This window comes from Solanum dulcamara, chromosome 9 (assembly GCF_947179165.1).
Source record: "Solanum dulcamara chromosome 9, daSolDulc1.2, whole genome shotgun sequence".
NCBI lineage: Eukaryota > Viridiplantae > Streptophyta > Magnoliopsida > Solanales > Solanaceae > Solanum > Solanum dulcamara.
Window position 1 is genome coordinate 70129430 of NC_077245.1, and position 22581 is coordinate 70152010.

The 22581-nt window shown below is 34.4% G+C and overlaps 1 protein-coding gene across 1 annotated transcript; it reads left to right on the forward strand.

The window, feature by feature from the left end:
* The first annotated feature begins 2094 nt into the window (after nt 1-2094).
* Nucleotides 2095-3799, forward strand: LOC129903373 (3-ketoacyl-CoA synthase 3-like). The gene has a single exon (XM_055978907.1). The coding sequence runs from the start codon at nt 2143-2145 to the stop codon at nt 3544-3546; it is 1404 nt and encodes a 467-aa protein (XP_055834882.1). The 5' UTR covers nt 2095-2142; the 3' UTR covers nt 3547-3799.
* The last annotated feature ends 18782 nt before the right edge of the window (nt 3800-22581 follow it).

The window sequence follows — 22581 nt, forward strand, 5'->3', positions numbered from 1 at the left end:
TTTCAATGTGATGGAGGTGGAGAATTCAATAGTCTTGAGTTCATAAATTACTTTGCTCGGAATGGAATCAAATGGCAGATTTCCTGTCCACATAATTACGAACAAAATGGAGCACAGACATGTGGTTGAAATTTGTCTAACCTTGCTATTTAATGCAAATTTGCCATTATTTTTGTGGGTTGAAGCGTTTATGATTTGTGTGTTTTTGATCAATAGAATGTCTATTTCTACCTTGAGCATGCAATCTCCCTTTTCTAAGATATATGAGCAAAAATTGGATTATAACACTTTGAAAGTTTTTGGGTGTCGTTGTTTTCCCTACCTCAAAAGACAGAATAAACATAAATTTCAATCAAAAAGTGACTTTTCTTTGTGTATTCATCGGATATATATAGTTTGCTTCACAAGGGATACAAATGTTATCATCCTCAAACACCCAAGGTTTTCATATCACGGCATGTAATTTTAGATGAGTCCTACCTACCTTATGTTTTAGTAGTGATGAATTTTCTACAGATTCGGCCAACTCGCACCTCACCACTTTTGGGGAATTTCTTGATCAATAGAAAACTTCTCAATCTCCGACTGAGAAAGAACTATATGATCCGTCTATGTCATCATCAAACATCGATGGTGAACTTGTTGTCCTATCCACTTCAACGTGTTTTGTTCTATCATGTTGAATTGGATTGTGAGCAATGCTTAAAGTTGTCTTCTTGTCATAGTATAAAATCATTGGTGAATCAATTCATTAGTTTTGGTTCTTCCATTATCATCTTGAGCTAAATTGTCTCACAAATTTCACCATTCATCATATATATATATATATCGTGACTTATCTTTTACACTGCTACAGGCTATGACATTCTCTTTTTTACACCTCCAATGCACAAGATTTTCAATATCAAAAATTAATCAGCAGTAAAATCTGGCCAATTCGCATCTGTGAAGCTTTCAATATCCCTTTTTGCTGATTTTTTTTAGAGAACCACCATTTTCCTAGTAATCGTTTTAGATATCTTAGAATCTTGTATATTACTTCTTGGTGTTCTTCCTTCATAGAGCGCATAAATTGACAAGCTTACTGCAAAAATTATATCAAGTTGTGTGTATGACTAAGCTTTATTTATCTTGTTATTTTGCTATATTTTTCTGCAATCCTAGTATGCTAATTATTTGTAATAGGAAGAATTAGTTAGAGGTAATAATAGTTAGTTAGAAGTCAATAGCTTAATGCTTAATGTTGTAATTAGATGTACTTAGTTAGTCTACCTCTTAGCTGCCACACAACTGGCAGTCTAAATATTTTTCCTAGTGAAGGTATATAGTGTAGCTTAGTTGATTGAACAGACCAATTTTAATCATTCTCTATGATAATGAAAATGTGAGCTTATATTTTTCAATCTTCTCTCTCTTTTTGACCTAACGAATGAATATTATAATAAGATTTGACTGTACAATCAATTAAGCCCTCCCTATACATATAGATGTGGCTCATTTTAGTTTTCTCTTTTTTTCATTTTTTTCAGTTTCTTATTTGGACGAAAGACACGTGTTGCATCTTAGAATTAATTGGTGTAGATCTAACTAAAATAAAGTTCTAATCATGGTTAGAATAACAGATATTTCCACATATTTTTCTTTCTAAAAATCGCCAACCCCATTATTTTAGCTACACTAAATTAAATAATTTTAGTATGTATTAAGGGTCGTGCTCAACTCAAACTATTTTTTTTTTTTATAATATGAGGAGGGAGTAGTGACTTTGGGGGATGTCTTCGTTAATTTAGAAAGTTGATAGAAATTAATCTTTTTTTCACATACCTAATGTGTATGAAATGTGAATATTTAACAAAGATTGTAAAAGCCATGCACGGAACAGTTGGTGGGACTTGGGAGAAGACAATATCATATGCTACAATAACATTTTGTCCTTGCATGGCCCCAAGAACATAGTATTTTTCTTATCAGTATCATAACTTCTTGACCAGAAATGAAACATAGATCACAAGGTAATCACATGCATGTGCAACGTGGATCCTCCTACTTATACTTGGACTTCAAATTAGATTTCTCATCAACAAACAGAAAAAAAAAAACTACACCTTATCCTTTTAGTCTTTCCACCCTTGTTCTTTTCTCATGGAACTCATTTCCAATTTGTTCTATGGTCTTCCTTTATTTTACCTACTCTATTTGGTATGGAAGATTATCGATCGAAAGAGACACCAAAATTGTTACATTTTGGACTATGAATGTCACAAACCAACCGATGATCGAATGCTTAGCTCAAAATTTTCAGGCGAAATAGTATTGAGGAACAAACGCCTTGGCCTAAATGAGTATAAGTTCCTCTTGAAAGCTATCGTTAGCTCGGGCATTGGTGAACAAACGTATGCACCACGAATGGTGTTTCATGGTCGCGAAGCATGTCCTACGTATGAAGATGCTATCTTGGAGATAGAAGAATTTTTCCATGATAGCATTGGCAAGCTCTTGAAGAGGAACAAAATTTCCCCTAGTGAAATCGATGTCCTCGTGGTGAATATATCCATGTTAGCTTGTATTCCATCGATGACTGCTCGAATAATCAATTATTATAAGTTGAGGGAAGACATCAAGGTGTACAACCTCACCGGGATGGGGTGTAGTGCTAGCCTCATATCAATAAATATCGTCGAAAGTATTTTTAAGAATGAGAAGAACAAGGTTGCACTTATGCTGACATCCGAGTCCTTGAGTCCAAATTGGTACTCAGGGAACGATAAATCTATGATTCTTTCTAATTGTTTGTTTAGGTCAGGGGGTTGCGCGACTTTATTGACAAACAAATTGGCATTGAAAAGCAAAGCCATATTCAAGTTGAAGTGCCTAGTTAGGACACACCATGGTGCAAAAGATGAAGCCTATAATAGTTGTTTACAAAGGGAGGATGATCAAGGTAACATAGGGTTTCACCTTGATAAAACACTACCAAAGGCCGCAACACATGCACTAGTCGATAATTTGAAACAAATTGCACCCTTGATCCTTCCAGTGAGGGAGCTACTTCGATTTGCCATCGCGTTATTTTTGAAAAAAATGAATTGGGGTACTTCAACAAAAGGAGGACATAAGCCAGTGATAAATTTCAAAACAGGTGTGGATCATATTTGTCTACATACTGGAGGAAAAGCAGTGATTGATGGAGTTGGTGAAAATTTGAACTTAACTGAGTATGATTTAGAGCCAGCAAGAATGACATTGCATAGATTTGGTAACACTTCAGCAAGTAGCCTTTGGTATGTTTTGGGGTATATGGAGGCTAAAAAAAGGTTAAAGAAAGGTGACAAAATGCTTATGATTAGCTTTGGAGCAGGGTTTAAGTGTAATAGTTGTTTGTGGGAAGTGTTAAGAGATTTGGGTGATGGAAATGTGTGGAAAAATTGCATTGATAATTATCCACTTAAAACTATGGTGAATCCTTTCTTGGAGGAATTTGGATGGCTACGTGATCATGAAGATCCAAACACCTTCAATATTCCAGATGATTATGTTATCACTTGAGTTTTGTTTTTGTTTTTTCACAAAAAAAAATGTCTTTTTTCTTGCTTAAGAAAGAAAAATATCCAATTTCCTTAAGAAGGAACAATAGTTAACTTCCAAGACTAATCATGCTATTGTTGTTGTTATTCTTAGTATTTTACTGTTTTTCTTCTTTTTATATTTCTTGTTGGTTAGACGCATTGTTGTTAGTTTCTCAACTCAAAGATATTATTTGTTTTGAATCAAATTTGGAAGGAGGTTTTTCTTTTTAAAGATCCTCACATCATTAAGGTTGTATTCGGAACATTTTATTTATCTTAAAATACATTTATCAGAAAAACAAAATAGAATTCTTATTTATTTTTGTATTCGGTATGAAAAATATTTATATATGATTTTAAAAAGTACTATGAGAGGCATGGGTGTGGAGGTTGGAGAGTGGCACTACTAAAAATAAATGTCAAAAACCAACCTTAGGAAATCGAATTTTGGCCAAAGAAAAAATAGCCTCAAATCAGACGTAGGTAAAATTTTGGTCAGAAAAAAATGACCTCCTAAGTTTGGCATTTTTGAAAGAAAAGAATTATTTAAAAATACCGACCTCAAAAGGTTGATTTTTTAAGAAAACAAATTGCTAAATATTGATTTCTTTAAAAAAAAATTGCAAAATACCTGCCTTCGAATGTCGTTTTTTCAACCAAAAAAAAAATTCACAAAAGTCAATCTCAGGAAGTTGATTTTTGAAAAACAAAATGATCAAACTAAGACAAATAAAATTAAAACAGATGAAGTATGTGATTTTATTTAGAAGTGGTAAAATTAGTCTATGAAAATATTATAACCCACCTAATTCATCCAAGCTTGGGTAGGTTATTGACCAATCCGTTTATTAACTCAGTTCAGTTTAGTTCATAAAAAATCGGGGTGATATATGTAGCTCAAACTGATGCATGAGAAATTTTATCAAAATATTCAAAATCATATTTTTAAAATTTGATATGTTATATAGAAGAAAAAAAATAGTTTTCTTAGGTACTAAAAATTATAAAAGAATAAAGGGCAAATGGGCAAATATACTTCTCAACTTTGTGATTTAGAATATATATATATCCCTCATTAAAAATAAAGTGATGTATATATGCCCTTGTCGTCTAGCAAATGGTGCATATTTACTCTCACGGTCTAATAAATGATGTATATTTTCCTTTTTATTAACAAACTAAATTAAAAAAATAATCTTAAAACTGGTTTTAAAATTCCAAAATCTCACTGGTTTAAGAATATTACCTCATCCATTTTTCTACGCACCCAAACCCAACCCAATTAAAAAAATCTAATTTTTTTTATCTATTCGGATCTAATCCAAACCCATTTTATGACTGAGTAGAAGAGGAATTAGATTATTTTGTTTTTATATTTGGGTCGCGTCCAGAGATGTCAAAAAAGGGGTGAGATAATTTTTGAAAGTCACATGACATTTTTGAAATTAAAAAATTCAGTATTATAAGTTTTTTCAATTAAATAAATATAGATATGTTAACAAAAAGGGTAAATATGCATTATTGTTAGATGACAAGGGTATATATTTATCACTTTTTAACGAAGGATATATCTATTCTAAATCGCAAAGTTGAGGAATATATTTGCCCATTTTCCCAAGAATAATTAAAATTTAATAAGAATTAAGAAGGTTAGACTATGACCCGCATTTTAGTCTATTTCAGTCCAAATATCTTTCAAGTTTTTGCACGAATTTCCCTTATTCCGGATGTCTTAGATTTTTGCCCCTCAAATTGGTGTTCTTTAATTTTGCCCCTCAAATCAGTGGTCTTTAATTTTTGTCCCTTCTACTCATGTAATAAAATTTTATTGTGCAAATTATCCTTAATTATGACTTAATTTCATTATGCAAATATTTTTAGAGAATTTTTTCCCTACGACAATAAGTTCAGTTCAATTTGCAAAGAAAGCATTTACCATTAATATTAATGATTTTTTTAAGACGTAATGTTCTAAAACTAAACTCATGCTCCAAGGCATAAATTCAATTTTAGAATTTTATTCCTTAAGAAGTTAACTTCCCAAATCCTAAGTTATGCCTAAGTAAAAAAAAAAAAAAATTGAAAGTCACATGTTATTATAAGGGATAAGTTAAGTATATAAATTTCTTTAACTATAATGTTCTAAAATTGAACTTATATCTTATAGGACATAACTTGCGCCTAACAAATTTGCCCCTCCAAAAAAAAAAATCACGCACCCGAAAATTTGGGCTTTTTCCTGAAAAAAACAGGCATATACTCATTACTCAACTCACTCATTTCTCTCTACCCCACTCACATCGAACAAGAAACCTAAACATTGTCTCCCAACCAATTCTTTCTTAGAGTTTTTGCTTTTATGGCTATACCCTCCACTTGGGCAGACCGTTGGAGTTATTAGTAGGTCCTTGTACTATCTTCTACTAGAGAAATGGATAAAGCTTTTCTGAATGTAGGTCACCTTTTTCAAGTTGACAATATGAAATGAGTTTAATAATGATGAGCAAGTAGCAAAGCACAACCCCTTGCAAGTTGTTGTATCGGACTTTCGCTCATTTATTTTATACCAAAAGTAAATTCATTTACATTCGATATTCTTACAACACTATAGCAAGACACGAATCATAGTAAGGAAAGGATTGGAAGCAATTACGTGACTAATTCCGCTTAGCTATTTGACATTTTGTAAGGAGTTCTGTTATTTTGAAGGATGTACTAATTCATAACATATTAGCCTCAAAATAATTTAAAACTTTAAATTGTTAAAGAGAGAACACATTTTTATATATTTAATTGTATCTTTCCATGTAGATTCTCTCACGTACATGCATAGTACTACTGATAAAACATGAATTAGTGCTAGATGAATAATGTAGCTAAATAAGAAAATCCATTGTCAATCTTATTCAACGAAAGGTGATACTGGTACTTGTCAAAAGAGAGTATTTACACCACTTCTGTCCTCCCCCCCTCCCCCCCCCCCCCCCAAACAAATTAAGTAAAACACATTTAGCTTTTCGTATTTCTTTTTTTAGAAATAGGATTACATTATGCTTTGGTTGTCAAATCAATATACTTGACTGAACGTAACCTCCTAATCTTCTTTTCTACCTTATCATGTAATTCAAACTATTTAAAATAATTAAAATATTTTTTAGAAATTTAAAAACTTTGATCTAAAAACATTTTGCATGTTTGAACTTTAAAACTCAAAAAATATTATAAAAATCGTATGAATAATCTAAGCTTACTTATGAATTTAAATTATCTGTTAAGCTAGAAGCAAGCTGATGTAACCACTAATGAGTTAAAAGATAACTCAAGCAGTTAGAATAATTCAAGTGGTTGGAATATTGTTAGAAAGTTAGTTAGGTTGTTAGACTAACTACCCATGTGCAGATGGCTAAATTAGTCGAGGAATCAAGTCTATAAATATCCTTGATATAAGCCTCACAATGTAAGCACGAATAAATGATGAATGAGATATTTTTCAGATTCTCTCTTCCTCCCTAAACTCCATCTCTCTCGATTAACTTAGGATAAGAGCTTCACTCACGGAAGCTAACATGGTACCAGAGCAATGATCAAAGGTCCTCACTGCTTGAAGGTTACAATCGTTCAAAGAGCTTCAATTCAACCAAAACTCAGCGAGAAGAAACAAATTTAGTTCAAGGAAAAACATCAATGGCAATAGATGATGCAGGTGTTCCCAGTTCTGCTACTAGTCGAAGCAATGGCAGAGTTAAAATAGATCACAATCATCCACTATATCTTCGTCCAAACAACTATGATCAGTACTATGGCATGGACCTTCCCAACAACTATGATCAACCTTCACAAGGTATTCAAGGAAGCTCTTCACAGGCCAATACCAGCATAACTTAGTCCCCTCCACAATTCCCTCCGTATTTCTGTTACACCCCACGTTCTTGAACTTGGAATGTCCCTTAAGCTTTTTAGAAGTTATAAAGTGAGCCGTATAATCTACCACACTATCAAACGACTGTAAGGAGGGGATAATGTGGTATCCCATAGTACAGAAGGTTGGAAATAGAGTTAGGAGAATCCGAAAAGAGTTGGAGGCCAAGAAATGAGTTGTAGGACTCGATTTACCTACGTAAGCTACTAATTTAGAAGTCTTATACACTTGAGCTATTTGAGTATATACCAAGCTTGCGTAGCACGGATTACACGAGTTCTTAAAATAAGATGAGATTACGAACCCACGTGGAAGATGAGAAGATGACACATGGCAATAAGAGGAGGTGCCACATGGCAGCCTAGGAAAGTGCCACATGGCAACAGGTGACCCACCTGCTTGGGGTCAAGTATGTGACCCACCTACTTGGGGGTGGGCCCCACCAAGGATACGTGGCAGCCCCTCATTGGTTGCATGGTGAGGTGGCCCAATAACGGCTTGACACGTGTCACCCTTAGGGGCTGACATGTGTCACCTCCTATATATATGTATATTTTGACTCTTAACTTTTTTATTATCCAAAAATCAGCCAAGAACATAGAGAGAAAAATGTGAAGGAGAAAAAGAGAAAGGCAGCCATGTTTTGGAGAAATTAAGGTAAGTTTTCAATTTTTCCTCCGTGAATTAATTATGTACGGTGTTTCTCAACTATGTTGGGGTGTATATATGTACCTTATGATGTCTACGGAACCATATCTTCAGCTTTACACCTGGAACTGATAAGAGAAAGCTGAAGGAAAACGTTAGAGGCAAGGAAAGGAGGGCTATGAGTTTGGTCTCCAAAAGGTGAGCCCCCGACTTTCATTCCATGAATTAATTATTTAAAGTGTTCCACGGTTATATAATGGTATTTAAGAAGTAACACAAACAGCCCGCTCAATTGCAGCACGTTTGAAGAAATTCTAAGGCGCAATATTGGCTAGTTTTAGCCAATTTCGGCTAAGGTAAGGCTTCTACTTTAAATTTGGACTTTATGGGGGTTTTATGTAGTGTATTATATACCTTGTATACTTCTGGGAGTATAAAAAAGTCGTAGAAATATTCGACAGTAGAAACAATCGAAATTAAAGTTGTCGTAGTTAAATTATAGTCGAAATGAGGCATTGTGTGTGTGGAGGCTGCTGCTGGTTCTGTGGTGTGTGTTGCAGGGTCTAAATGTTTCATAAAATAGGTGGGTTAGCTTCCAGTTTCATCCACACGACCCCCGCTTCGTACGATTAAAGGTTTTATAAAACGAAAACCAAAAACCCTATTTTGGTACCATAGTTCGAGCGAGTCGTTTGGAGTTGTATTTTGTAATATTGAGGTGAATTAATTATATATGTACTGCTGGTTGTTGTTGTTGATATGGTTGTTAACACTGTGGCTGATTTGAAATCTCAGGGATGTTGAAGTTATAGAGAAGGTGCTGCCCAATTTTCGTTAACTCTTTAACTAGTTAAGGAACTAGTTGAAAAAGCGAGCGAAGGGTTGAGTTCTATGAATACTTATGTGTAGCCTAAGGTGCTAGAAAGCCAAGGGTTGTTAATACTCGTATTGCTTTTATGTTACTTAGGTTTAAAGGACGACGAGACGAACGGGATAAGAAGTAATCCATAACAGGTATGTGAAGCTTCCCCTTGGCATGTTTTGGAGTAAGTATGTAAAGTTATTTTTCATTCCTTTTAGGCATGTCTTAGCCTCAAGTAAATTGTATGTGAAATTAAGGGATAATTCCATTCCTAGAACTCCAAGTATGCCTCATAATCCCTGTCCACTGCTTAGTATTGGAACTCCGGCAAGAATTGAGTATTGCCTATTAAGGCTTCTACATATTAGAAAGTAGTGTGTGGAAAACTATCTCTTCCTTATTTTGATAAGTACTTGGTATGAAAATGAGATCATAATGCCATAGTTGTTCACCGAGCCCCAGGATAGGACGGATATGAAATATACACGATGACCATATGAAGGGAAGTATAGACTATATAGAGCTTATTCTCTTTCTTTTCTGGCATGTCGTAGTTGTAAGTGAAATATAATATGAGCTTCGGGGTAACTCCATTCTTAGCATCTCTTATTAACTGCTGAATATCGAACTCCTATAATAGTTGAACTATTTCCATGGAAACTTCTATATGTTAAAAAGGTACCAAACGTACAGGCCCCAAGTCTTAAAGACTATACGATACTAAGTATTTTTGATTCTATAAACGATTTGGCCCTATGTTAATATATGTCTAGGGTCCCCGAGATTACAATTGAGACAACTCATAATAGCATTTAGAGGACACTCGAGATGACTACACCACTAATCGGGTCCTTAGGCAAAAGCTTAACTTTCTTATTCTGTCGAGTCTCAAATTTGATTTAAATTGCATATAGTTACTCACTACTCTATTTGTGTATACTGTAACGCTTCTTCGCCGAGTCTCGGGCCGGTTATCAGATTCATGTAATTTACTGCATTGTCCACCGCCCCTCACTAGAGGGCCGGATACGTATGTATATATATGACGATGTATTATAATAAGGTGGTGATGGCACTAGGGCCATGATGGTTTTACAGATATGATTCATCGAACCCCTGAAAGGGCCGGCTATACTGTATGATATGAGCATGCATGCTTTTGTAATTCACAGAGTACAGGTACAGGTTTTGGGAGTCCATCAGCTAGGGATTCCGCCAGCTCAGCTGAAAGAGGCTCCATCGTATCAAAGCCTAGCTTTTGGTACTGACCACTGATATATAAAACTATTTTGTCTATTCTGGGGTACGGCAGGTACCCTGTCCCGCCATATGTTGTCATTGATGTTTTTAGAGGTCTGCAGACAGTATATATGGGGTGTATATGTCAATTTGATTCAGTTGGATCTACGTGATGTATGATATATATTATTATGTTATGGTAGCCTTATCGGCTTACGTTCTCTTTCATGAAGTGATACAAATGAAAGAGGCTACAGGTTTATAAAAATGTTATCGCTCAATAGGACTCTGATGCATGGCGTTGTGTTGTTTGTAGTCCGGTTTGACTATACTTGTTTTATATGCATTACGTGTCTATAATCTGACTTAACCACAGCTGATAGATATGTATACAGGGGTCTAGGTCGGACTTCAGTTGCGGCCTACGAGGTGGGGTCGTGATAATTTCACTCAAGAGTAGTATTACCAAATTATTCTTATGCTCAGTAGAGGCAATGAAGAGAAATCCCCTACTCAAGTTGCCAATGCAGGTATATGACTGCTCTAAACACCACTAATGTTGACACTAGTTGGATAGTGGATTCAGGTGCAACTAATCATATGACTTCAAATTCTTAAATACTGTAAAATCATCATGAAATCCCTGAGAGTGAAAAGAATAGAGTGTATTTATCTATAGGTAGTATTGTATTAGTTACTCACAAAAAAGCTCCAAGTACTAACAAATCCCTCTATTTCAAATATGTTGTTCATACCAGATTTTAAATTTAATCTGCTGTCAGTATCCAAACTAACTAGGGAATTACAATGCTCAGTAGCATTCTTTCTTGATTTCTTCTTATTCCAGGATCTCTACACTGTCATGGGAAAGGGGGTTAGTAGAGAAGATCAAGGACTATATATTCTAAAAGACAACTATGTGATTCAAAGTTCCAAGTGTAAGATAAATAAATGTGTCAACACAGTTGAATAAATTTTTGAGTCAAGCACTCTATGGCATAGGAGATTGGGATATGCACCTGTAGAAATTATCAAGAAAAATGTAGATCTCATCCATCTGAAACATGAAGATCATATATGCATTGTATTCCCTCTGGAAAAACACACAAAATTACCTTTTTCCTGTCAGTTGCTCTAGTTCTAAATCTGCATTTGATCTAGTACATTGTGATATATGGGGTCCTTATAGATATTTCACTCATAATCATAAGAGGTTCTTTGTTACTATTGTAGATGATTTCACTAGGCTCACTTGGCTGTTTCTAGTACATTATAAGTCTGAAGTCATTGTGGTACTAAGAAATTCTCTTACAAGAATAAAGAACATGTTTGATAACTCTATCAAAGTCTTAAGAACTGACAATGGGTGTGAGTTTTTTAGCATTGAATTTAAATCTCTAATGTCTAATATTGGCATTCTACATCAAAGTTATTGTGTCTACACTCCCTAGGAGAATGGAGTTGTAGAAAGAAAACACAGAACCATTATAGGTGGAGCAAGGTCCCTTAGGTTCCAAGTTGTTATTCCCTTAAAGTTTTGAGGTGAATGTGTCACTAATGTTGTGTATCTAATCAATAGAACACCTTCAAAAATTCTAAAATTTAAATCTCATTTTGAACTACTATACCATCACCCTCCATCTTTATCCCACCTTAAAGTGTTTGGTTGTCTCAGCTACACCTCTAATGTAAAACCCTCAAACAAATTTGCTGCTAAAGCTTCATGGGGTATTCCTTAACTCAGAAGGGGTATAAAATCTATGATCTCTATTCAAAATATTTCTTTGTTAGCAGAAATGTTGTTTTCCAAGATTCTATCTTTCCTTTTCTTCATGTTAAAACCATTGGCACACCCCTCCTGTTAGATCTACCAGTACTAGATGTTGTTTCTCCCACAATATCATGTCCTGATTTTCCTCCTCCTTCTCCTCCTCCTCCTTAAAGGCAACCTTCATATTATGCACCATTATTTGCATTACACCAGTCTTCTTCTCCTTCTCCTCCTGATTCTCAGCTGGATCATCCCTCTCACTCTGAAACTCAACCTCATATTGAGCCTAGAAAGTCCACCAGAATCATAATTCCTTCTGTTTGGCTATATGATTTTGTCACTCCTAAACCATATACCTCTATGTCTTATACTTATACTTATCCCCTGTCCTCCTATCTCACTTATTCTCATCTCTCTAATAACTACAAGCATGTTCTTTCTGCATCTTCCTTTATTTCTAAACCAACCACATTTCAACAGGCCTCTAAAGATCCAGCCTAGATTACGGCCATGTAGCTTGAAATTGCTGAACTAGAGGATAACAACACCTACACCTGCTCCATTGTTAATTTTCCTATTGGTAAAATATCTATTGAATGTAAGTGGATATACAAAGTAAAGTATAAAGCCTCAAGGGAAGTTGAGAGATATAAATCAAGGTTAGTAGCTAAGGAGTACAACCAACAGGCTGGGTTAGATTATTCTGAGACCTTCTCTCTTATTGCTAAAATGGAGATTGTTAGGTCCCTTGTTGCACTAGGAGACTCCAATGAGTGGTTTATCTATTAATTAAATGTCCATAATGCTTTTATTAATGGTGATCTACTAGAAAAAATTTATATGTATATTTCTGAAGGGTTTGTTAGACAGGGAAAGGCTAAGCAGATCTACAAACTTGATAAATCATTATATGGGCTAAAGCAAGCATCTAGACAATGGAATAAAACATTGATTGATGCGCTGGTTCAGATGAGATTTATCCAAAGTCACGATGAATACTCTCTATTCACCAAGAAGTCAGAAGGGAAACTAGTGATTATCCTAGTCTATGTGGATGATCTCCTAGTTACTTGAAACAATCAAAACATGATAAATCAAGCTAGGGAAGAGCTGCAACAGAAGTTCAAAATAAAAGACCTTGGAGAACATAAATTCTTTTTAGGAATTGAGGTAGCTAGATCACAAGAGGAAATAGTAATGTGTCAAAGAAAGTATGCTCTAGAATTGATGTCAGAAGTGGGACTAAGTGGACCAAAGCCAGTCAGCACTCCACTTGAAGTGAATCAGAAACTCACATTTATTGCATATGACACTTGTATACCAAATTTAGAAGCTTGTGGTGATGAAGAACTAAAAGACCCTACAACATATTAAAGACTAGTGGGAAGGTTTCTATGTCTCACAATGACTAGGCCTGACATAGCTTTTGTAGTACAAGTGCTCAGCCAATATATGCACAGTCCTAAAAGGTCACATATAGAAGTTGCACTAAGAATGGTGAGATACATCAAAGGCACACCTGGATTAGGATTATTGATGTCGGCTACAAGTGCTAATCAACTCTCTGCCTACTGTGACTCATACTAGGGGATGCCTAGAAATAAGAAGATCATTAACTGGCTATTTAGTATAGTTTGATGGTGCCTTAATCTTATAAAAATCTAAGAAACAAGAAATTATATCCAGAAGCTCAGCAGAAGCTGAATTCAGAAGCATGGTTGCTTGCACTACAAAGATTACATGAATAATTAGTTTGTTCAAAGAACTAGGAGTTCAAATTCAACAACCTATAAACTTAATGTATGATAGCAAGGTTGTAATCCAGATAGCTACAAAGCCTATATTTCATGAGAGAACCAAACACATTGACATTGACTGTCACTTTGTAAGAGAAAGGATCACACAAGGAATGATCAAAACTAATCATGTGTCTACAAATGAACAAGTATTGATATACTCACAAAAGGACTAGAAAAGGTGCAGCATGAATACTTATTGAGTAAAGTAGGACTAGAAGAATTGTTCAAGCCATCAGCTTGAAGGGGAGTGTTGAGCTAGAAACAAGTTGATGTAACCACTAATGAGTTAAAAGATAACTCAAGCAGTTAGAATAACTCAGGTGGTTAGAATATAGTTAGAAAGTTAGTTAGGTTGTTAGACTAACTACTCATGTGCAGATGGCCTAATTAGTCGAGGAATCAAGTCTATAAATATCATCGATGTAAGCCTCACATGTACGCATGAATGAATAATGAATGAGATATTTTTCAGATTCTCTCTTCCCCTCTAAACTGCTTCTCTCTCGATTAGCTTAGGATAAAAGCTTCATTCATGGAAGTTAACATTATCTATGAAGTTTCTAAAGAACATGTGCATTGATCGGAACAAAAACTCACGGTAAATCCTAATTTAACTAAATTAAATACATAAATAAATAACAATAAAAAAGACTCATGAACTCCATATTTTGAACGGAGCTTACCAAATCAGTCAAAAAAAAAGAACTATTTACTCGTTTGTTATTCGTATATAAAACTTATACTCTATATTGACATAAACCAATATAGGTTCCACAGAAAATTAATAAGATTATAGTACACCAAGGCATAAAGGGTGTAAATAGGCAGCGATTATAAAACTTTTCTGATCAAAACAATTATACCACCATAGGAAAGTAATTTACCATGCCAATCATTGAGTCTTTTCACAATCTTATCAATCATAAAATTAAATTACTCAATTTGTTTCCTACCAATATATAAAGGACAATCTAAATAAGTTAAGGGAAAAAGATTCTATGAAACTTGTGAAATTTCTAATTCTATTAATCCTATGAGCAGAGGTTTTATAGTTTGGAAAGAAGAAACTGTTATCTCTATTAACCCTTTGACTAGAAAAATTCTTATATTTCCTAATCTGACTCATAATGAGTTTCATAAAGGGGGATTTGCCACTACTATAAATAATGATGTCATCAGCATAGGCAAGATGATTAATAATAGGACATTTAGGGGGGCATAATAAAAGGGATGAACCTACTATTATTACTGAGATTATTCAAAGATCTAGTGAGAATCTCAGCAGCCAGAATAAAAAGGGGATGGGGGAAAAGGGTCACCCTATTTTAAGCCTTAGGAAGAAGAGAAAAAGTCATATCTAGATCCATTGATAATCACCGAATATCAGTTCTAAGAAATCAGATTATAAATCAATTTATTTTATTCAAATGAATAATATGAGTCCCCTCACTCCTATCAAAATGCATATTAACATAATAAACACTTTAATCAAAACACATAACATGATCTTTGTGAGAAGTTAACTTTAGTAAAATCACTGTATCTATGATATTCATTCCAAGTCACTCAATAATCACCAAAACATTCAGAATCTACATTGAATTTCATCACCAAAAATTAATGATTAGGCCTATGATTAATGGCCTTTGTTAGTTCTCTAGATATACTAACTTTGAGTTTTAACTTTATCATGGTGATGATGATTTTAGTTGAGTATTATGATTTTGTATATTGAGGTATGCATTAACTTATATTTAAACTATTGAATATGATAGGGTTGTAAGACTTGCCTCGTAAAAAAATTGAAGCTTACATTTTTTTCCTTATTGATTTTTTCCTCAAATGTCAAATAATTCAGTTGAATTCATAACTCATACAATTAAGGCATTAAGTCCCTCTTAAATTTTCATGATTTCCTTAGACCTTGAGGAATTTTTTGATGTACTCTGAAATTCCTTAAAAAAATGACGGAGTCTTCTTTGTAACTATATATAGCAACCATCCAAAATTTCAATCATTGGATTACTATTATCTTAGAGTTGGATTGGCTTGCCTGTTGAATCACTACTTCATATATCTTAAAGATAACTCTTATAAGGTAAAATTATAGAAAAGTCATTGAACTAATTGATTTGATGGGTTTCTAAATTTTTTAAATTTATTGGATATATATGAACTTCATAAATAAACTTATTAATGATTCATAGTATGTCAAGGCAATATCATAGAGTTAGAACTTATGCAAATTAACGTCTTTTGATTTGGACTAATTCAAATGAAACTCTTCAAGAGAATGTCCATGAGTTGAGTAGAAAGATGCAAGGAGAAGAAGTTGTGAGGTAAAACAATTATATTAGACTAAGCTATTATTTTTTTTCTTCTTCATAGTGCATACTCAAGGATTTGAAGTTTGAAAAGTCAAAGTTTAAATTTAGATGTTCGAATCCAAAGTTAAGGTTTGAATTTGAACTTCATTCAAATTTTGAATCTTTAGTAGATCCAACTTCAAACTTGAAGGTTTGAATTCGAAAACTTTAGACCTCGCATATGTGAAAGTGATTTTGAAGGGGCTACATTTTAAAACTTCATAAATTTGGGCTATTATTTGAATAAGAATCCTAAAAACTGTTATTTGTGCACCTCGCCTCGTAAAATTAAAGGAATTTTTACATCAATAATATTTTTTAGATTAATTATTACTCTTTTGGGGGATACTTTTTTTATTACAATCTATAGCCCAATTTATCTTAAAATCACCTATTATTCTCCTCATCTCTCTCCTTCTCCGGCCAATCTTGTCGGAGATAGCTTTTCTGGCGAACAAAACAACAATAGCAACCACCCCAATTTCCATTTTTTGTTCTCACCTCCACACCACCATCAAATAGACCAAACAACACAATAATCAAAATAAAAAATCACCAGGTTTTAATTAAAAATTAGGAGCTTCAATGAGTTTCATGAAAATCAACGATGTTCAGTCTCTATTCTTTTTCTCTTTTACATTAACTTTTATTTTATTTTTCATTTTATAACTATTAGAACCAAAGAAGATTGTAGTTTCTATGTTCGTTGCTTAAGTAAAAGTGTAGAACATAAAATCGGTGGTGTTGTTAAATCTGAACAGAACTTCAATGATGTTTGTTGCTTCCTTGAGCTTCACGAAAACCAGCATTTAGATCTGATCGAAAAACTCACTCCAGCGTTGTAACACCTCAAAATTTTTTAAAGCTAAGATTGAGCTATCCTTCATATGTGTATGGAGTTGTACTGAATGATTCATAATTATGTGCATGTGTGGAGGTTAATTCTCTAGTGTGAGAATAGATTTGGAGTTGAATTAAAGTCATACGTATCCTCTAGCACAAAGTTGAGTTGAAAGTTTTCTTACCGATTGAATTTTGGTAAAATATTTTACTTGGATCAACTTCAAACAACCATATATCTCAATATATAAGGAGTTAGGTGGCTTTAAAGGTCTATGAGTCTTCTTTCCAATGCTACCAAGTTTGTATCAATTGGAGTCCGGGGTAAAAGGCTATGCCCATTTTACTGGGCACTGTCTTACCGCGCACCGGTCACTTGCCCGAGGTATTTTCCACGTGCTAGCGCAATGAGGCAGTGGCTACTGTCCTCTCCGCGCATTGGCCGCACACCCGAAGCATTTTTTGTGTGCCCGTGTGGGCCTGTATTTTTTTAATAAAACCCCAAAGACGTAATTCATCTTTCTAGTTCTAATATTTACCCTAGAAAGAGAAGTTCTCAAGAAACTAACTTCCTCCAAGGTTTATCCATTATCCAAGGTTTTCAAAAAAATCAACCTCTAAGGTTCAAGAAATGGATTCTTACCATCTCTTACTCAAAAAATCTCATCTTTCTCAAGAATTAGAAGCGTATAAGGTATGTAAGGCTAATCAAAGCGTTGGATTGAGTTCATCCACATGCCCTACATCTAATTCTATCAATTATTGAGAATGAGTTGAGTCTAACCTAGTTTCTTGAATTCTGGATGAGTTAATTATTCTTCTATTGAGTTCCGTGTAATTATGTATTGAGATTATTGTTGTTTACTATCTCTCACTCAATTGGAATTATCGTTTATGGTTACTTTTCCGTGAATCCTAATTGAATTGATAATCATGATTTTTAAATACATATTTTGAGTACATATGATGGCTTTTATGCATTGATGAAGAGAGTGATTTGGACAAATATTATATATATATATATATATATATATATATATTATAGAGTTTAAATGAGTTTGAGTTTTCACATTAGCTGAGTTTGAGGAGTCTGTGAAAGTTTTTATTATTTTGATCATGAATATTTTGGGCATAAATGATGGTTGTGAGACTGAGTTTTAATAAGTTGTGATTGATTTCAAAAATACATTTTTCTGAAAGAGCTTGATAATTTGAGCATGAGCCGAGCCTGAGTTGAATTGAAAGAACCTTTAAGATTATAATTGTATTGATCCTGCTTTCACTATACGTTATTTTGAGACGAGATTGCATGTTTTAAAGAGATTTAAAAGAGTTGAGTATTTAATCTAAATGAGTGGATTAAATTGAATTGATTTGAAAGAGCATAATAATTGAAACGAGATTAAGTTTTGATGAGAGTCCAAGGAGACTAGTCTAAAGTTTTGATTGAACTGATTGATTTTAGTTGCATGAGCATATTGAGTTTTGGGGTAGTATTGAACACCGAATTGAGTGAGAGAAAAACTCAATAACTACGTAACCAGCATAGGAGAGAATTGAACCGTTAAGTCGGATGTTTCCTTTTTCATTGTCTTGACAAGATAGGACTTGATTGATTGTGGATCCAAGATTGGTAGATTCATCCTTTACCTTGGTAAGTATTGGATGGACGTGGCAACAATGTTGTTTCATTGTACATCACTTATTTATAGGTGGTGGGATTGTTATCGGTTAAGAGAGATTCCTAGATTGTGCATGAAAGTATATAATATGTTTTGAATAAGATGCATATTATCGAGCCCTTCTTAAAGCATTGTTATATTTTATACTTACATATCATATTGAGTTGGGTGAGTTTCATTCTATCTTGAGTACCTTTGATATATTGTTGTTTCATTCTGCCTTATTACATACTCGTACATTTCATGCACTGGCGTCCATTTAGGTTTGCATCATTTTATGATACAGGGACAGGTATTAGAGATCATCAACAGACTCTTCATTGAAGATCTACTTCTTTTCTGATAGTGGTGAGACCTTGCTTTCGGAGGGATCATATTCATTCTTTTCAGTAAATATGAGTAGTTTTTTTTGAGGTACCCATAAACCTGTCATTGGCACCATCTAGATAGTAGAGATAGAGGCTCCATAGATTAGATAGTGATGGATTTGTTTTGAAGTCTATAACTCTTGATTAGTTTTCTTTCAAATTATGTTTTCGATTTGAATAATTGAGATTGTTGATTGAGTTATCCCATGAAGATTTATTTTTCTCTTAAACTAAGTCTTCCGCTGAATGAATGAATATGTGATCAAGCCAAATGGTTCGTTTGGGAGCCAACAATGGCTTCTGAGTGCCAATTACGTCTAGGATACCCTCTTGGGGTGTGACAAACTTGGCATTAGAGCACAAAGTTCAAGTCTCCTAGGGTGTCATGAAGCCGTGTTTGTAGGATCTTATTTAAGGTTGTAAGGGCCCCACTTGTATAAATGAGGGACTATAGACATTTAAGAAAAGTTTTTCTTCTTTCAAATTCTAAATCGTGCCACAAAGTTGTTCTATAAGGAAGTTATCAAGATTCGTGCATTTCTCAGATTCATTCAACTACCCCTCGTACTCAAGGTGGTTGGAACAGTGAAGCTTAGACCCTTATTGATGAGTTGTTTTTAGATAAAGTATTGAGAGAGTAAAGTGACTTCACAAGGACTTGAGAAGAGCCCATTAGTGTGCGTAAGCTTATTGATTCAAAAGAATGCACTCTTATTTATATGATTTGAGCGTTGAGCCAAAGTAAAATGTATTCCAAACTCTATTCTCTAAATCTTGCTTCAGATGTTATCTTGAGAGTAAAGTTATGTCTCTAAATTTTTAGTGTTACCAATTCGAGAGAATGTGATTCGAGACATTATAAGCTACAATCAGTAGAATAATCCTATAGCTATGAAGAGGGAGTTTGAGGAATAGAGACCAACTAGTGAGAATAGTGGTTAATTGAGGCAGGTAACCTTAGTTATGCATCTATGAAGTAAGTACTGGGGTTATAAGTCAAGTCCCTTTTGTTTTGACTAAAATGTGGTAAGTATCGTCTAGCTTTCATGATAGAAGGTAAAGGAAGAGTTGTTGGTTAGAATCAGTTAGAGTATACTTGAACCTAGAGAGGAGCTTTATGTTGAGGTGTCATTATGTTAGTCAAGACCAAGTATAGGTTGAATGGAAGGGAGGGGTAGTTATGAGTTGATAGATCTAAGCTAGGCTTATGATTTTAAAGGGAGAAACCTAAGATATTCATAGAGTTATGAGCCTAATTAGACAAGGAGGTATAATGAGTGGTGGATAGTACTTAGGTTGTGAAAGGAAAGATGATGATAGACTATAATTAACCAATCTATGAGGTAGATATCAAGTACTTGTCATGAGGTCTTAGTAAGTAAGTGTTTCTAAATTTCACCTAGTAGTTGTCAGTAAATAAAGTATGCGAGCAGTGTGTGAAGTATTTGTTAGTACTAGACCCTAAGCTTGAATTTGAGATGAGTGTTGTGAAGAAAAGGGAATAGCATTATGAGAGTGATAGTGCTACTTGAGGTTTTTTCTAGTAAGCTTGAAAAAGTGTATGTGAGAGATCAAGATATCAAATTGCAAGAAGTTTGATGCTATGAGTGTGGTATATGTGATTGTAGATGAAAATAGTTAATTGAGGCTAAGTCATTTGGTAAGAAGAGGCTTAAGAGATGTATTTGAGATAGTATAAATTTGTATGAGTCTCTAATTTTATGAGTTGCTTTGGGTGACAAGTTAGTATCCTTTTGCTGCTAATGTGGAGAAGGTTAGATGTGAGATTTTCTTTTTAGCTATGGTGTGTTTATTCCACTTAAGGTTATAGATGTGGAGGAAGAGTAAAATGAGATTTTTGTTATTTGCGGTCGATGGGTAAGAGTATATTGGTATGCCTTTTGGTAGGAGTTAATGCAATTGGCAGTGTAGAGATGCAAAGATTGGCATGGAAATTCTTAAGAGATGTTGACTTCAAAGAAGCCATAAAGTGATTAGAATAAGGCTTGAATGAGTTATTGTCGTTATGTGAATGATTGTAGTAGGCTAGTAATGTTCTTTTGTAAAGTTTTCAAGTAAGTGTATTGGGATGGTTATAGAACTAGGATTGAATGTGATATTAATGTCATGTTGATGAATACACGCTGCATTAGATGCTTCTTGATCTGGACTCGAGGTTGGTTGAATGTAATGGAAAGGAGTAGTACTCTTGAGATGAGGTTCTCTATAGAGGTATAGAACATAAAGGTTGTGGTCTAGATTAGCCTAATTATATCATGTGTAGTACCTTGTGACTTAGCATTAGGCTGAAACATAATAAGATCATGCAGTTAGACTTAGAGTCGTAGGCCGTGGTGAATGTGTCATATGTATCCTTGTGGGAGTTATGAGTTGCAGCCGAAAAAGAGTTGTATGTAGAAAGAAAAGTATTTAAGCTTAAAAGCTACCAGCCATGTTGCTTAATTCGTAGTGGTCATACTCTTATTTCAGGCTTATAAGCCTCTTTTCTGAAGTTATGAGAAACTTCGATGAAAAAGGGTAATGAGGTTTGGCAAGAAGGGCAAACTCTGTCCTTGCTATATTGGCCCTTTTGAAATTCTTATCTGTGTAGAGCCAGTGGAGTACAGATTGGCCTTACCACCTAGCTTGTCTGGAATACACCCGGTGTTCCATGTGTCCGTGCAAAAAAATACCATAGGTATTGGGATTACATCATTAAATGGCACTCGGTATTGTTAGACAAGGAGCTCCACAATGAGAAAGAGCCAGTTACAATCCTTAATTGTGATGTCCAAAAGTTGAGGACTAAAGAGATTATATGGTTAAAGTGCTATTGAAAAATCATTCGGTAGAGAAAGCTACTTGGGAGACTGAAAAAGATATGTGAGACAAGTATCCTCAACTGTTCGCCGAAACAGGTACTACTTTATCTCTACTTTAACCCTATTTTTCCTAGTTAGTCACTAGGGAATGAGTGAAGGGTAAATTAGTATATATTGTAATGATATGTCCCTGTCATTAGGAATTGGCCAATGGGGAAGGATTTTAGTTCAGAAAATTTCGGATAGTAATTTGAAAAAATTTAGCCTACGCCAGACTTGGATGAATTCTGAGTCAGGTGAAGTCTAGGTGACCATGTGAATGGTGGAAGATTGAATCTCTGATTTATTTGAATAAGCTGATAGCCAAGACGATACAAAATATTTGCGGCTTCGCGGAATCGCATTATGGCAAGTAAAACTCCCAAAATCGGATTTGGTGTTAAGGATATATTTTAATATGTCTTGGGAAGGAGATGTGTTGTGTAATGGGGCTTGGAGCTCAAACTCCGAGCTCTCTATTTTCATGTAACCCGCCAGAGCGATATAGGTCCCGCTAGAGGGAGATAACCACAACTTAAGTTGGGAAAAACCCTAGAAACGGTCTTTTTCTGCAAAATCAATTTCTAAGACTTCAGGAGGTGACCTAAGGCTATTTTCATCAAATTCTCATGAATTTTCACACTTAAGATAAGGATTTTA